The sequence below is a fragment of the Salmo salar genome, chromosome ssa05, assembly GCF_905237065.1.
Source record: "Salmo salar chromosome ssa05, Ssal_v3.1, whole genome shotgun sequence".
NCBI classification, from domain to species: domain Eukaryota; kingdom Metazoa; phylum Chordata; class Actinopteri; order Salmoniformes; family Salmonidae; genus Salmo; species Salmo salar.
In genome coordinates, this window is record NC_059446.1 from 63799029 (window position 1) to 63814823 (window position 15795).

Consider the following 15795-nt stretch of genomic DNA (forward strand, 5'->3'; position numbering starts at 1 on the left):
CAGTCTACGATATGTAAAACACTAAACAAGAATGGGGTTCATGGGAGGACACCACGGAAGAAGCCACTGCACGTCTGAAGTTTGCTAAAGAGCACCTGGATGTTCCACAGCGCTTCTGGCAAAATATTCTGTGGACAGATTAAACTAAAGTTGAGTTGTTTGGAAGTGACACACCAACACTATGTGTGGAGAAAAAGGCACAGCACACCAACATCAAAACCTCATCCCAACTGTAAAGTATGGTGGGGGGAGGATCATGGTTTGGGGCTGCTTTGCTGCCTCAGGGCCTGGACAGCTTGCTATCATCGACAGAAAAATGAATTCCCAAGTTCATCAAGACATTATGCAGGAGAATAAGGCTATCTGTCCGCCAATTGAAGCGCAACAGAAGTTGGGTGATGCAACAGGACAACGACACAAAACACAGATGTAAATTAACAGCAGAATGGCTTCAACAAAAGAAAATACGCCTTCTGGAGTGGCCCAGTCAGAGTCCTGACCTCAACCTGATTTAAAATGCTGTGGCATGACCTCAAGAGAGCAGTTCACACCAGACATCCCAAGAATATTGCTCAACTAAAACAGTTTTGTAAAGGTGAATGGTCCAAAATTCCTCCTGAGGTCTGATCCTCAACTACAGAAAACGTTTGGTTGAGGTTATTTCTGCCAAAGGAGGGTCAACCTGTTATTAAATCCAAGGGTTCACATACTTTTCCCATCCTGCACTGTGAATGTTTACACAGTGTGCTCAATAAAGACATGAAAACATATAATTGTTTGTGTGTTATTTGTTTAAGCAGACTGTGTTTGTCTATTGTTGTGACTTAGATGAAGATCAGATCAAATTGTATGACCAATTTATGCAGAAATCCAGGTAATTCTAAAGGGTTCACATACTTTTTCTTGACACTGTAAGTTAAATAAGTTACAAATATCGCAAAGAAATAGCACAATTGGTTACGGGCATGTAAAACATCAGCCATCTTAACATGTTAGCTGTCATGGGACTTTTGTACCTAGTCAGCTACAACAGTGCTCCACATTGGCAATTAAAGGAGGGTGTCTCCTTAAATGTTTTAGTAAAACTATTACATTTTGTGGGACAAATAAATTTGCTTATTTGTTCTGTGGAACATGAAACTAGACTGGACCCTCGTCTTCATTGGCTTGACTCCCTTAGGGCCTGAATAGGTTGCCATAACAACAGCGGTCAACAACTGCTAATCATGAACACAACGTTTGGGAAATATTTATGTTTACATTTTTGAATGGCCGTAAGTTTCATGTTACAGTTAAAAGTGGGCTAAGATAACTGTCCCTTATTTTAAAGCAGATTTAAAATAATATTTTACAGTTTGAATACAGAATTCACTTGAACTAAACAGGCAAGGTGTCTATCTTACTGTGGGACCTTTTTGAGGAGTTGTCTTACTCTAGCTAGCTTGTTACAGTTGGAGTGTGGAGTTCTCATGTTATTTGGAAGATCATATTTATATATTTATCCCATCATGTCCTTGTCAAGCATCAGCTTAGCTTAGAACAAAATATATATACAGTATACTGTATAGGGGTTTCTGGTATGAGATGCACCGTTGGTTTCCTCATTTAAAGGTAGTGTGAGGTGTTGGCTATACATCACCTATCTGTCAGATAAGGAGAGGGTGAGAATGGAAGTCTATAAATAGGTGTGTAGTGTACCCTTGGCTCAGCTCCTGGAGGTAGATCTATTAGCCTCCTGTAGAAGCGGTGTTATGCTCTACTTAACCAGGCCATGCAATAATGTCAATGTAAATGATGTGGCCGACTGTACAGGAAATATAGGCAGTGTAATGTATTACATCAGGGGTATAATTTCAATTTCAACTTTTCAAGGTGAATCTGTCGCTTAAGGGTTATACCATCAGTCATATGGGCAGTGCTGTAGTATGGTCAGAATTGCACGTACATCTTTTCCATAGTGGACTTCAATGTTGAGGAAGTTTTCTTAGTGCAAGCTGTTTGACCTGAAGGCCCCTACTGCCTATGTTGTTTGACAATATCAGATCTCCTGACTGATCTTGTATGTATTAAGTGCTTGCTGTTGCTTTGTATTGCTGCATGCATAAAGAAATAACTATGGTAGTCAATGCAATGATTTAAGACTCCTCCCATCATTATCTACATAAGTATGGGCAAGAGCTTAGAAGGCTTGATTTTCCTCTAGTATTTCATTTCATTTTCTTGAAACAAATATTTCCCCAAAGTTTTTAAAACAAATATTTCTGCAAATGTTATTTTTCATTTTTTACTTCTAAGTGTTCTCTGTTATGTCCATACTTCGCTCTGACAAGTGTGAAGTGTCTTTGATGTCACTCATGACAGCATGATTGATTTATATGTATATTTTAGCTATACACTGAGTATCTGACATTGCATTGCAGGGCTCTACAGTGCGGCCATTTTACTAGCATAGGTGCCTATTTTGCTGTGCGTCCTGGAATTTTAATTTAGGAGCACTAGTACGCCTACAAAAATTAAGGATTCCAGCTTTAATACCTCAAATATTTTTCATTGTGCTCCTAAATATCTTTGTGTGTGCCTACATTTTTCAACTTAGGTGCACACGTGCTCCTTGTAAAAAGGGTCAGCGTAGAGGCCTGCATTGTGTTGTATGGTTCCAAATACAATTTCACACTCAAAAGCAGTAAGTGTTCATTTCAAAGCATGTTGATCTTAATTCTCATGTTGTAGTGGTTTAGATACCAAGAGCCAGGATACTGTAGATATGAATACAGATACACAGACTGTATAATCCTTTCCACTCAAACACACCTAGAAAATGTGGCTCATGCAGCCACAGGGTAAGATGTAGGTCATGGTAAGATGTAGGTCATGCTACATACAGTACATATCTGCTTTGTGCACACTATTAAGCTAATTTAGGCTCTCATTGTTCAACCTTTGCAACTTTTTTTTCTTGATATGATCATATCATCTCCTTATTTCCGTATCTCAACAAACATGTATGCTTTTATTATCACCCCCCCCCCCCCGCTAAGCATGTGACCTGCTAATGCCTAATATGTAAACCAGGGGTGGCCACCCCTCCTCCAGGAGAGGTACTGGGTGTGCAGGCTTTAACTCCAGCCCTGCTCTAATCTAACACAATCCAGTGATTTTACTAATCAGCTGCTCACCATGCAGGACCTTGATTTGCTGAATCAGGTGTGTTTGTTAGTTAATATAGAGCAGGGCTGGTGCTAAACCCTGCACACCCAGTAGCTCCCCAAGTGGAGGGTTATGAGGTCGCCCTGATATAGAGCCCCCCCTCCCTACTGGCACCCCAGTGACCATGTGACCCTGTTCTGTCCCATCCATAGGTCAAACTGTGGTATGACAAAGTGGGTCATCAGCTAATAGTGACCATCCTGGGAGCCAAGGACCTGCCTTCTAGGGAAGATGGCCGCCCCAGGAACCCTTACGTCAAAATCTACTTCCTCCCTGACAGAAGGTAAGAGTAGAGACAGTAACTACGGGATGATTGAGCTAGCAGCATTTCACATCATTCCATCCACAGCCATTTCTTAGTGGCTAGACCTATCCTCCAATATCCTAAAGTTGCCATTGGTTGATTGATACAGATTTGGGCGCTCGCATGATAGTCTCGCTGAATGTTGAATTTATGGTAAGAATGTCTTTGGTTTTATTTACTTATAATTTTTTATTTCTGGTAATTGAATTTGGGGACATGTCACATTGCATTTAAACTGCTATCGTCACAAAGATCATCATGTGATCACATTGACCTACACCGTCACTGCGCTCAGAGAACCCCTTCTCAGACACATGGAAGTAATGATAGGAAGTTGAACAGGGCTCCAACATGACTCTCTCCCTCCCCAGCTCATCCCATTGTCCTGTGCTGTGTTGACCTGTTCGGGAGTCTTTTCTACCATGGTTGTAAATAAAAACAGTTTGAATTATTGTTCCTCCAGCGACAAAAGCAAGAGGAGAACAAAAACGGTAAAGAAATCCTTAGAGCCCAAATGGAACCAGACCTTTATGTATTCTCCTGTGCACCGGCGGGAGTTCCGTGAGCGCATGTTGGAGATCACCCTGTGGGACCAGGCCAGGGTCAGGGAGGAGGAAAGCGAGTTCCTGGGAGAGGTAAGCCCATCCATCTCTTTTTTTTCATTATAGTTTTATATTGTTTTATGGACAGAGACAGTCAGAAGGTCGAAAGAAAGACAGGTACAGTGGGACACGGCGATAAGGGGCTGAGGCTGTATTTGTAACAAGAGTCGGCAGCGCCACCACTTAACCAGACTCAGGCACTCATCCGTCTCTGATATAATACCAACATACCCATCCAGTCAGAATTAGGACAGTAACTCTGATAGCTCAACTAATCCAACCAATAGGGTCAAGCTCTTGATAAAACCCGACATTCCATAGGAAGGATGACAGGCTACTGGGGGATGATGTCATCGACCCATGATGCTTACTGTAACATCAGCACATACTCACATACTCTGTCCTCACTGCCAATAAGGTTGCAGAATTCTGGTAACTTTCCCAGAATTCCCAGGTCTTCCAGAAATCCTCTTGGTTGGATGGAATAAGCAGGAAATCCAGAATCTTCCAATCAGGATTGCTAGAAACCCTTATTTAAAAAATGATGTTGGGCCATACCTGTGGAGGTCTTGATCTGCTCTGGAATCTGGAATGAGTCCAGTTAGCAGTGGCTAGTGTGTTGAGGACTGTGAGTGTGTGTGTGTGTGTGTGTGTGTGTGTGTGTGTGTGTGTGTGTGTGTGTGTGTGTGTGTGTGTGTGTGTGTGTGTGTGTGTGTGTGTGTTGTGTGTGTGTGTGTGTGTGTGTAGTGACGCTGGTGTGTTTCTCCTATAGATACTTATAGAGCTGGAGACAGCCCTGCTGGATGATGAGCCTCACTGGTACAAGCTGCAGACCCACGACGTGTCCTCCATGCCCCTCCCACGCGCCTCGCCCAACCCCCAGCGCAGACAGCTCCACGGAGAGAGCCCCACGAGGAGGCTACCCATACAGAGTAGGTTACCCCTCTGCCCTAACATCCATAACCTGTATACTAGTCTATACTAGAACTTTGTAGGAAAGCTCCTGCCTGTTCGAACCCCAAACCTCAGGATAGGAAATGAGACATGAGTGGCGAACCAACCGTTCGTCTGATGATTTTGAAAAGCCAGTATGGTGGCTGGCAGGTGCCCTGTTACCAACTGTCTTTGCCTGTCTGCCAAAGCCTGAATGATTTATGAAGTATTTATTACTGTTAGTATGTTCATATGGTGTTTGTTTTCTTATCCCTTTCAACTCAACCTGATACTTACAGACAAAGGGCCGTATTCGTACAATTCAGGTAACGGCTCCCGCTTGTTGTTCCACGCTGCTCTCTCCACTGAGCTCTCTCTCCACTCAGTGTTGCTGTTCATACAAAGACTCTGTCTCTCCCCTCTGCTTCAGTCCTACTGCACTGTTCTCTACCTCCAAAGTGTTCTCTCACTCCACTCCTCCATTAGCTATCCCACAATTCCCTTTGATTCTCACTATGCTCCCTCTCCGCTCTACCGCATTCCTTAAACAAGATGGCCGCCTCATGGTCAGCCTCGGGCCCGGCAGGTTTCTGTTTCCCAGTCCAGATCCTGGTGATTGAGCTCTATCAGAAGAGCTCTGTCCGGTCCTCTGTTATTTGAATATGTTGACCACTTGTTTTCTCAGTGCAATGCATTGTCTCATCTCCCGCCAAATGTCAACACTTTCCCTTTGAAAAACATGATAATTGTGCTGGTTTTTGCTCTTCTTCTCCTCTGCTTGTGTCTGTGTCTGTTGTATCTGTTGGGTGTGAACTTGTATTTGCACTTGACTTGACATATTTCTAATGTATGTAACCTGCACATGTATTTCCAATGTTAAGGTTTGAGATTATTGACCGTGATAACTGAGTTTTACTCAACAGCTGGGACAATTTTTACAGGGCGTTTGTGCGTCTGTGTGTGTGTGTGTGTGTGTGTGTGTGTGTGTGTGTGTGTGTGTGTGTGTGTGTGTGTGTGTGTGTGTGTGTTAGGTGAAAGAGCTGACCGCTCTAAAACAAGAGCATTAAAACAGTTTCAGCCCATCTGAGACGTGAGGTAGCGAGAGGGAGTGAGAGAGAGAAAGAGACAGAGAAAGAGAGAGGCTGAGAGAGTGGCTGCCATAAAGTTTATATCACACTATATATAAAATAGGCAGCTCCCACGTTGGTGGGGAAAACCAGAAGAGGCAGACAGAACATTTCAGGAGAGTAAATGTAGGTCTTGGTTGCCTGTGTTGGTTATGAAGTGTGGTCACTGATGGTCAATGCAAAAACGTGACTTTGAGATACTGTTTAATAGTGTTCTCAAAAGAAATAGTGTTCTATTTCTGTGTCTGCTGCTTTCCCTGACTATGTCCAGGACTGGGGCATTGGTCTAGACCAACTGGACAACACTGGTGACAGCTAGGCCACAGAGCCATGGTCTGACCAGGGGAAGAGGACAGACCCTGGAGTAAACTAACCTCTATCCTCCTCTTCTCTCCTTTCTCCATCTCTCCTCCAGGATCTCAGAGAATCAGCGACAGTGAGATCTCTGACTATGACTGTGAAGACGGTGTTGGGGTAGTGTCAGGTAAGATACTACTGAATTGTAATCAGTATAACGTGGATGCAGCTAACGCAGGGTAAACAGTATATGAACATACAGCTGTATGTATGTCAATGTACTGTACTGGATGATGTGATGTTTTTAAAGAAGGTAGCTCGCTAAGATACTGCAGCAGCTCTACAAGGAGCAGTGAGTTTCTTCTCCTTCCCTCTGCACTACAGTAGCTAGCTGCTCTCCTCGACACAGCAGGCGCCCACGCTAGTCTCAGCCTGCCGCTGCTGCACATCGAGAGAGAGAACTGTAGCAGGCCAGGCAGCACACAGACAGCTGTGTGTGTGTAATAGATGAGGAGGAAACCCTCCCACCTCTGTAACATTCTCATCAGTCCCCCTCTCTCACATCACAGCCTCCTCCCTCACTACGCCCATAATATCCCTTCACTCAATGGGAATACCCCTCTCTCACGTCACAGCTTCCTCTCTCACTACACCCATAATATCCCTTCACTCAGTGGGAATACCCCTCTCTCACATCACAGCCTCCTCCCTCACTACACCCATAATATCCCTTCACTCAGTGGGAATACCCCTCTCTCACATCACAGCCTCCTCCCTCACTACACCCATAATATCCCTTCACTCAGTGGGAATACCCCTCTCCTCTCTCTCTCTCTCCTCACCCTCTTTCCTCCACCCTTGTTTCCCAGAGATTTTTGCTAATCCCCTTTCCTCCTACCTTCTCCATATCAAACTACTGATACTATACTACGGGAGAAGAGATGATAACTATTCACAGGAATAATAGATTGATTGTTTTTTGAATTGGGATGTCACTGCGGTGGTTTTAACTAGGTTAATGCAGTCATTCTTCTCTGCTGGTAATGTCCTGTTAATTCAGATCTGAGGTTCTCTCCTCTATACACAGTATTGATGCTTAACACACAGTTTCTAGTCATGTGTGAAGAGGCTTGTCAAGAGAACCAATGAATTACATTTGGGTTGTGCAGGTAAAGCAAGCTGATTGCAGAGCTGGGTACTTAGTTACCCCAGTGTTGGGCTGCTGTTAGCTAGACTGCAGATGTTACATAGTGAAATGTAATGATGTCATGTGGAATTGGTTTAATCTTTCTCTGTTTCCACTATAGTAAATATGTATGACGTCGTGTTATGCAGGACTTGAGTGTGAATCATTTTAACATAATATTCATGCACATAATACTGTATATTTTTGTTATCAGGATTCCCTTCTATGCATAATTTGAAGGAATTCAGGTTTTTGCATGAAGGAATTCAGGTTTCACAATGCAGCAAACTCACTTTCAAACATATTTCGAAGAGAAAATGGAATGATTTGGAGATAATTGATAGAAGTATCAAACTAAAGTAGCTGTGAAGGTTAACTTTTCCTCTCATATTTCATCATGTCTTGTGTTTCCTCCCTAATCCTACCTTTGATTCACGGTTACGTTTAACTCATTTTAATGTGCTCTACACTCTATTGAATATGAATCAACGTTAATGGGGCAAAGCATTGACCTTAACCATGCCTCCTGGCCATGGACTATTATTGAATAATCAACTCATTCAAGTTCGATGGACTAATCAGTCTAGCAGGGAAAAGTCATTATAATGTTTCTGATTTTTGAAAGCTATTTTCATGTTTAATGCAAAAATGTTAACCGCAATGACTTGAATCACATGAACATTGAGTTGAGACCAAGTCCTCATTTATTTGAATATAGAGAGCCTCAGCATTTTGAAAATTGAAAGCCACCAACCATTATGCCACTGTGTGCAACTTCTGAAAAGTTTGAAAGAATCCTCTGAAAATAAATGTTGCCATTGACAGGATGGTCGTTATTTGCAGCAGTGTGTATGGTCAATAGGGAGGAATGGTTGTAGCCTATTACCAGATCAGTTTGTGCTGCCTTGCCAACTAGACAAGACAGTACACACCTATCTGGGGCCAGGTTAGAGAGGCTGCGCTCAGAACGATGAGTCTGTCTCTGAATGACTTCTGACTTCACTCTCTCTGTATCTCTGTTTCTCTCTCTTTTTTCCTCTGTTTCTGACTCTCTGTTTCTCTCTGTATCTCTTTGTATCTCGGTTTCTCTCCCTTTTTCTGTCTGTTTCTGTCTCTCTGTTACTCTTTCTGTTTCTCTCCGTATCTCTGTTTCTCTCTCTGTATCTCTCTTTCTCTGTTTCTGTCTCTCTCTGTCTCTCTTTCTGTCTCTCTTTCTGTCTCTGTCTCTCTTTCTGTCTCTCTTTCTGTTTCTCTCTCTGTATCTCTCTTTCTCTCTCTGTATCTCTCTTTCTCTGTTTCTGTCTCTCTCTGTCTCTCTTTCTGTTTCTGTCTCTCTTTCTGTTTCTCTCTCTGTATCTCTCTTTCTCTCTGTATCTCTCTTTCTCTCTCTGTTTCTCTCTGCCCCTCTCTTTCCCCCTTTCTCTCTCTCTCTCTCTCTCTCTCCCTCCCTCTCTCTCTCTCTCTCCAGACTACCGGCAGAACGGCAGGGACCTCCATAGTTCCACGTTGTCTGTCCCCGAGCAGGCGATGTCATCCAACCACTGCTCGCGGTCGGCAGACATGAACCGGGCGCGGTCGCGGTCCCCCAGCGTCCCCCCTCCACAGAGGTAACTCCCCCACCTCACTTGTCCCCCGTCCAACCCAGCATCTCAAGTTGTATCCCTTCCTCAAAAACAAGCAGTTTGTGCCAAACTGCACCACACTGGGATCTGAGAACCCCAACTGATATCAGAGGTTGTCCTTTAAGCGGTATCTCTGTGATAGTTGTCTTGGTAGTAGAACGTTTAACCCATATAACCGATACTGGGATCTCACTCACACTGACAGTGATTGCATTAAGGTGAGTAGGTGCATCCCCGAGCCACTAGGGGACACTGTGGGGAGTTTGTACTGTGACTGTACAGTACTAGGGGGGTGATCCAGTGATTCTGTTGTATACAGCAGAAGTCTGGACCCCGGCTATGACATTGACCCGGCCTCGTCTCAGTACAGCTCCTCCAGTAGAGTGGACCGGCGCAGTGTGTCCGATGACCACCACTCACCTGACAGGTAGATACCCCTGTCTCACACAGCTTGACACAGCCTAACACAGCCTCACACAGCCTCACACAGCCTAACACAGCCTAACACAGCCTCACATAGCCTAACACAGCCTCACACAGCCTCACACAGCCTCACACAGCTTGACACATCCTCACACAGCCTCACACAGCCTCACACAGCTTGACACAGCCTAACACAGCCTCACACAGCCTCACACAGCCTCACACAGCCTCACACAGCAGCTCCTGCAGACAACACAACCAACTGGGACTGACAATGTTCCAACCCGGGTTGTCTGCCAGCCACAAGACTGTGTAACTGTTAGACCTCTGAGCTAAATCCTAGGCATTAGCTCGGGAGCTAACCCAAATGTTCAGGTCTCAGGCGCGGTTACTAAACACATGAGCGCGGTTTCACTGAACTGCCTCCGTTACACAACCTTACACCTGTTTAATCTGCCTGATGCTTTCACACCTAGAACTGCTATACGGATATCTCACCTAGTGCTCACAAGTCAACCTGTCCCCTTTCCCCAACCTGTCCCTTTTCCAAGAACTCAAATCTCTTCTCTGATGTCCTGCATTAGGTGGATCTTTAACTAACCTCTTCTCTTCTTTGTGTTGAAATCGTGTTTCCTTATTAATACTGAGAGGATCATTAACTCCGGTGCTCAGACTCATTAGAATCAAAATGGCGGTATCCCAAATGGCACCCTATTCCCTATAAAAGTGTAGTACTTTTGAACATGGCCCATAGTTTCGAGTTTTATTAGTCGTACGGGATACGGATGGTATACAGCTTCCAATGAAATGCTTAGGTTCCTTCTCAACAACACAACAACAATAAGAAATAATAAAAGATAAGAATAGGGCTTTGGTCAAAGGTAGTGCACTATGTAGGGAATAGGGTGCCATTTGGGACGCAGACCATATAACTACATTTTAAACACAGGCCAATTTACTGGAGGTTATAGTAGATCATTATATATGGATAGATTATAGTCACCATATGACTAGAATGTAAATACATGTCAATATACTGTAGATAGATTACAGTGACCATAGAACCAAACACATACCAATCACCCTTTAATGAGTGTAGTTATAGAGTTTAATAGCAGCTGTGAGAGGGAACTAAACTACAGTACATTATAAACTGGGTGGTTTGAGTCCTGAATGCTGATTGGCTGACAGCTGTGGTATATCAGACTGTATACCACGGGTATGACAAAACATGTATTTGTACTGCTCTAATTATGTTGGTAACCAGTTTATAATAACAATAAGGTGTCTCGGGGGTTTGTAATATATTGCCAATATACCACGGCTAAGGGCCGTGTCCAGGCACTCCATGTTGTGTCGTGCTAAGGACAGCCCTTAGCCATGGTATATTGGCCATATAACCACACACCCCCGGGCCTTATTGCTTAAATATAACACCACTGTCTCTCCTACTGTTCCTCTGTGCTGGAACCTTTTCTGTATCCCAAATGGCATTCAATGTAGAGTGTACTACTTTTCACCAGAGCCCTATGAGCCCTGGTCAAAAGTAGTGTAATATAGGGAATAGGGTGCCATTTGTGACACATCCTGTGTTTGTCTGGGGCCATGTGGTGTTGTGATGTTCCTTCCTCCACCACACCTGAGACTATAGAAATAGAATCTCTAGAATGGACAACCCCACTCAAGTCATTACCCATTAGTGTACTGTTAAATTGCTGTGGTCTGAGGGGCCTTTCCCATTCTAGTCATACTGTTTGTCCCGCTATAGCACCAACACCAGCCCAGCGTCTCAGACATACAGCTCAGCCTTGGCACAGTTCTCTTCTCCTTACTTACTTACCTCCTCCCGTCATCCAATTAAGTTTATTTGATATTTCTGAGGCGAGGATGGCTGAGGCAGCCTAAATCAGGGCCAGACACAGGAAATGCACTTATCTAGATTGTGTGTGACAGACAGTTGCTCACTAAGATTGTATTTCAGCTTCCCCTTAATCAACTACTGCTGTTATTTATTGAAAACAGTTGAAAATTAGGAAACAGGAAATGAGTCATGATGTGCATACCAAATGGCAACCTATTCCCTATAAAGTGCACTACTTTTGACCAGAGCCCTATAGGCCTGGTCAAAAGTAGTGCACTATAAAGGGAATAGGATGCCACAATAGGGGATTTGGAAATGACCCAGTCTACCTCTAAATAATAATAATACTTTCTTACATCATTGTTTTTGGGAATGTACATTTTTTAGAGGTTGCTTATATTGCCTATGTGTTATTTTGTTTTGAAATCCAACAACATATTTATGTACTTTTGTTTGTTTTTCGTTTTATTTTGTAAAGTTATTAACTAATGCAGAAATGGATGTACAGACATTTGGATTGTGAATCCCATACAGTAACTCCAACAACATTCAGTATCTTACAAGGTTTGGTTTGAATCTGGGACTGATGTTGGTTTGCAGCAGCATGTGTGTTACAGTACAAAACAGTAAGTTAGGAGCACCTCATCATGCATCTCAATGGGCTTTCTAACCTGAGGAAGGACTGCACCAATATCCTCTCCTCTTCCATGGCTGTACTCCTCCAACACTGTACCGCCCTCTCTCTCTCTCTCTCTCTCTCTCTCCCTCTCTCTCCCTCTCTCCCTCCCTGTCTCTCTCTCGCTATCTCTCTCTCTCTCTCTCTCTCTCCCTCTCTCCCTCCCTGTGTCTCTCTCTCTCTCTCTCTCTCTCGCTCTCTCTCTCCATCTCTCTCCCTCCCTGTCTCTCTCTTGCTATCTCTCTCTCCCTGTGTCTCTCTCCCGTGTCTGTTTCTCGCTGTCTCTCTCTCTCTCTCCCCCTCTCTCTCACCGTGTGACTCTCTCTCTTTCTCCCTCTTCTCCCTCCCCATTCAGCCCCATCCAACCATGTCTCTGTTCTCTCCCTTCATGTCCCGCAGCCATTTTCTCACCCTACCTCGATCCAGACGCTGTCAACCTAGTGATGATCATCAGAAGGAACCCAGGTAGACTCTTACCTGACAGTGCATGTTCCTCCCTCCATCACACCCTCCACCCCCTGTCTGTCTGTAGGAAGCTGCTGGCCTACCAAGCTTTAAGCCTGTGTTGGCTTAATGTCAATGGCGCACAAACCTATCCACTTCACATCCCAAGCCAATGCCATTGACATTAAACCATGATCATCACAAACCTATCCACTTCACATCCCAAGCCAATGCCATTGACATTAAACCATGATCATCACAAACCTATCCACTTCACATCCCAAGCCAATGCCATTGACATTAAACCATGATCATCACAAACCTATCCACTTCACATCCCAAGCCAATGCCATTGACATTAAACCATGATCATCACAAACCTATCCACTTCACATCCCAAGCCAATGCCATTGACATTAAACCATGATCATCACAAACCTATCCACTTCACATCCCAAGCCAATGCCATTGACATTAAACCATGATCATCACAAACCTATCCACTTCACATCCCAAGTCAATGCCATTGACATTAAACCATGATCATCACAAACCTATCCACTTCACATCCCAAGCCAATGCCATTGATGACACAATGTGTGGTGTTGTGTGGGCAGCCAGGTATATATTTTTCCCTTCCCGGACAAATATACTGTATATGCGTCAGTGTAGTGTGTGGCCTTTCGTAGTCAGTAGAATTAAACAGGTGAGCCACTCTATGGCCCATAGACTCTTCGAAAAAAAGGTGCTATCTAGAACCTAAAAGGATTTTTCGGCTGTCCCCACAGGAGAACCCTTTGAAGAACCCTTTTTGGTTCCAGGTAGAACAATTTTTGTTTCCAGGTAGAACCCTTTCGCCCAGAGGATTCTATATGGAGCCAAAAAGGTATACACTTCATCCATACAGTATCGGGATCACTCCTCCACTCAGTCACTCCTCATTTCGGCTTCATAAACACATATACAGTCGTGGTCAAAAGTTTTGAGAATGACACAAATATTAATTTTCACAAAGTCTGCTGCCTCAATTTGTATGATGGCAATTTGCATATACTCCAGAATGTTATGAAGGGTGATCAGATGAATTGCAATTAATTGCAAAGTCCCTCTTTGCCATGCAAATGAACTGAATCCCCAAAAAACATTTCCACTGCATTTCAGCCCAGCCACAAAAGGACCAGCTGACATCATGTCAGTGATTCTCTCGTTAACACAGGTGTGAGTGTTGATGAGGACAAGGCTGGAGATCACTCTGTCATGCTGATTGAGTTTGAATAACAGACTGGAAGCTTCAAAAGGAGGGTGGTGCTTGGAATCATTGTTCTTCCTCTGTCAACCATGGTTACCTGCAAGGAAACACGGGCTGTCATCATTGCTTTGCACAAAAAGGGCTTCACAGGCAAGGATATTGCTGCCAGTAAGATTGCACCTAAATCAACCATTTATCGGATCATCAAGAACTTCAAGGAGAGCGGTTCAATTGTTGTGAAGAAAGCTTCAGGGCGCCCAAGAAAGTCCAGAAAGCGCCAGGACCGTCTCCTAAAGTTGATTCAGCTGCGGGATCGGGGCACCACCAGTACAGAGCTTGCTCAGGAATGGCAGCAGGCAGGTGTGAGTGCATCTGCACTCACAGTGAGGCGAAGACTGTTGGAGGATGGCCTGGTGTCAAGAAGGGCAGCAAAGAAGCCACTTCTCTCCAGGAAAAACATCAGGGACAGACTGATGTTCTGCAAAAGGTACAGGGATTGGACTGCTGAGGACTGGGGTAAAGTCATTTTCTCTGATGAATCCCCTTTCCGATTGTTTGGGGCATCCGGAAAAAAGCTTGTCTGGAGAAGACAAGGTGAGCGCTACCATCAGTCCTGTGTCATGCCAACAGTAAAGCATCCTGAGACCATTCATGTGTGGGGTTGCTTCTCAGCCAAAGGAGTGGGCTCACTCACAATTTTGTCTAAGAACACAGCCATGAATAAAGAATGGTACCAACACATCCTCCGAGAGCAACTTCTCCCAACCATCCAGGAACAGTTTGGTGACGAACAATGCTTTTTCCAGCATGATGGAGCACCTTGCCTTAAGGCAAAAGTGATAACTAAGTGGCTCGGGGAACAAAACATCGATATTTTGGGTCCTTGGCCAGGAAACTCCCCAGACCTTAATCCCATTGAGAACTTGTGGTCAATCCTCAAGAGGCAGGTGGACAAACAAAACCCACAAATTCTGACAAACTCCAAGCATTGATTATGCAAGAATGGGCTGCCATCAGTCAGGATGTGGCCCAGAAGTTAATTGACAGCATGCCAGGGCGGATTGCAGAGGTCTTGAAAAAGAAGGGTCAACACTGCAAATATTGACTCTTTGCATCAACTTCATGTAATTGGCAATAAAAGCCTTTGGCACTTATGAAATGCTTGTAATTATACTTCAGTATTCCATAGTAACATCTGACAAAAATATCTAAGGACACTGAAGCAGCAAACTTTGTGGAAATTAATATTTGTGTCATTCTCAAAACTTTTGGCCACGACTGTACATATCCTCTCTCCACATACTTTTCATACATTTGCCACAGTTTCATCATTGATTACGTATCTTTATTGGTAGACAAATACATAGCCAGCTATTTATTATCTTTGATTGTACCTTGAGATACACCTCAAAGAAACTAGCCTGTCAATACTGTGAAATGGATGTGTCCTGTAGTTTTTTTCTGATTGTGAAGAGTTGTCCAGCAGAGGTAGTTCCCCCTGCCCAGTATCCATCCTGTGTTGTACCAGTGTATATGACAGTATATGAGTCCTATATATCTGATATACACTCCTTATGGTGGCTACCCATCCACAGCGGTCAAGGTGGATGTTGTGTTTGGATCAAACCACAAGAGAATAGTAGAGGTACAGAGAGTTGGTGCGCCTCCATCAACTGTCCCCTTTACAGTCTACAGAGAGTTGGTGCGCCCCCATCAACTGTCCCCTTTACAGTCTACAGAGAGTTGGTGCGCCCCCATCAACTGTCCCCTTTACAGTCTACAGAGAGTTGGTGCGCCCCCATCAACTGTCCCCTTTACAGTCTACAGAGAGTTGGTGCGCCCCCATCAACTGTCCCCTTTACAG

The 15795-nt window shown here is 44.1% G+C and overlaps 1 protein-coding gene across 15 annotated transcripts in view; it reads left to right on the forward strand.

Annotated features, from left to right (window-relative positions):
• The window catches only part of LOC106605391 (regulating synaptic membrane exocytosis protein 2), a 215777-nt gene that overhangs the window by 138383 nt on the left and 61599 nt on the right, over positions 1-15795 (forward strand). For 7 of the 15 annotated variants that reach the window (XM_045718557.1, XM_045718559.1, XM_045718561.1 and 4 more), the window contains 7 exons: positions 3360-3490; positions 3975-4146; positions 4886-5045; positions 6589-6657; positions 9125-9263; positions 9598-9705; positions 12638-12703. In XM_045718557.1, the coding sequence (XP_045574513.1) occupies positions 3360-3490; positions 3975-4146; positions 4886-5045; positions 6589-6657; positions 9125-9263; positions 9598-9705; positions 12638-12703 (845 nt within the window). Of the gene's footprint in view, positions 1-3359; positions 3491-3953; positions 4147-4885; positions 5046-5345; positions 5373-6588; positions 6658-9124; positions 9264-9597; positions 9706-12637; positions 12704-15795 lie in introns of all 15 variants that reach the window. The other 8 variants (XM_045718553.1, XM_045718551.1, XM_045718558.1 and 5 more) reach the window with 3 other exon arrangements.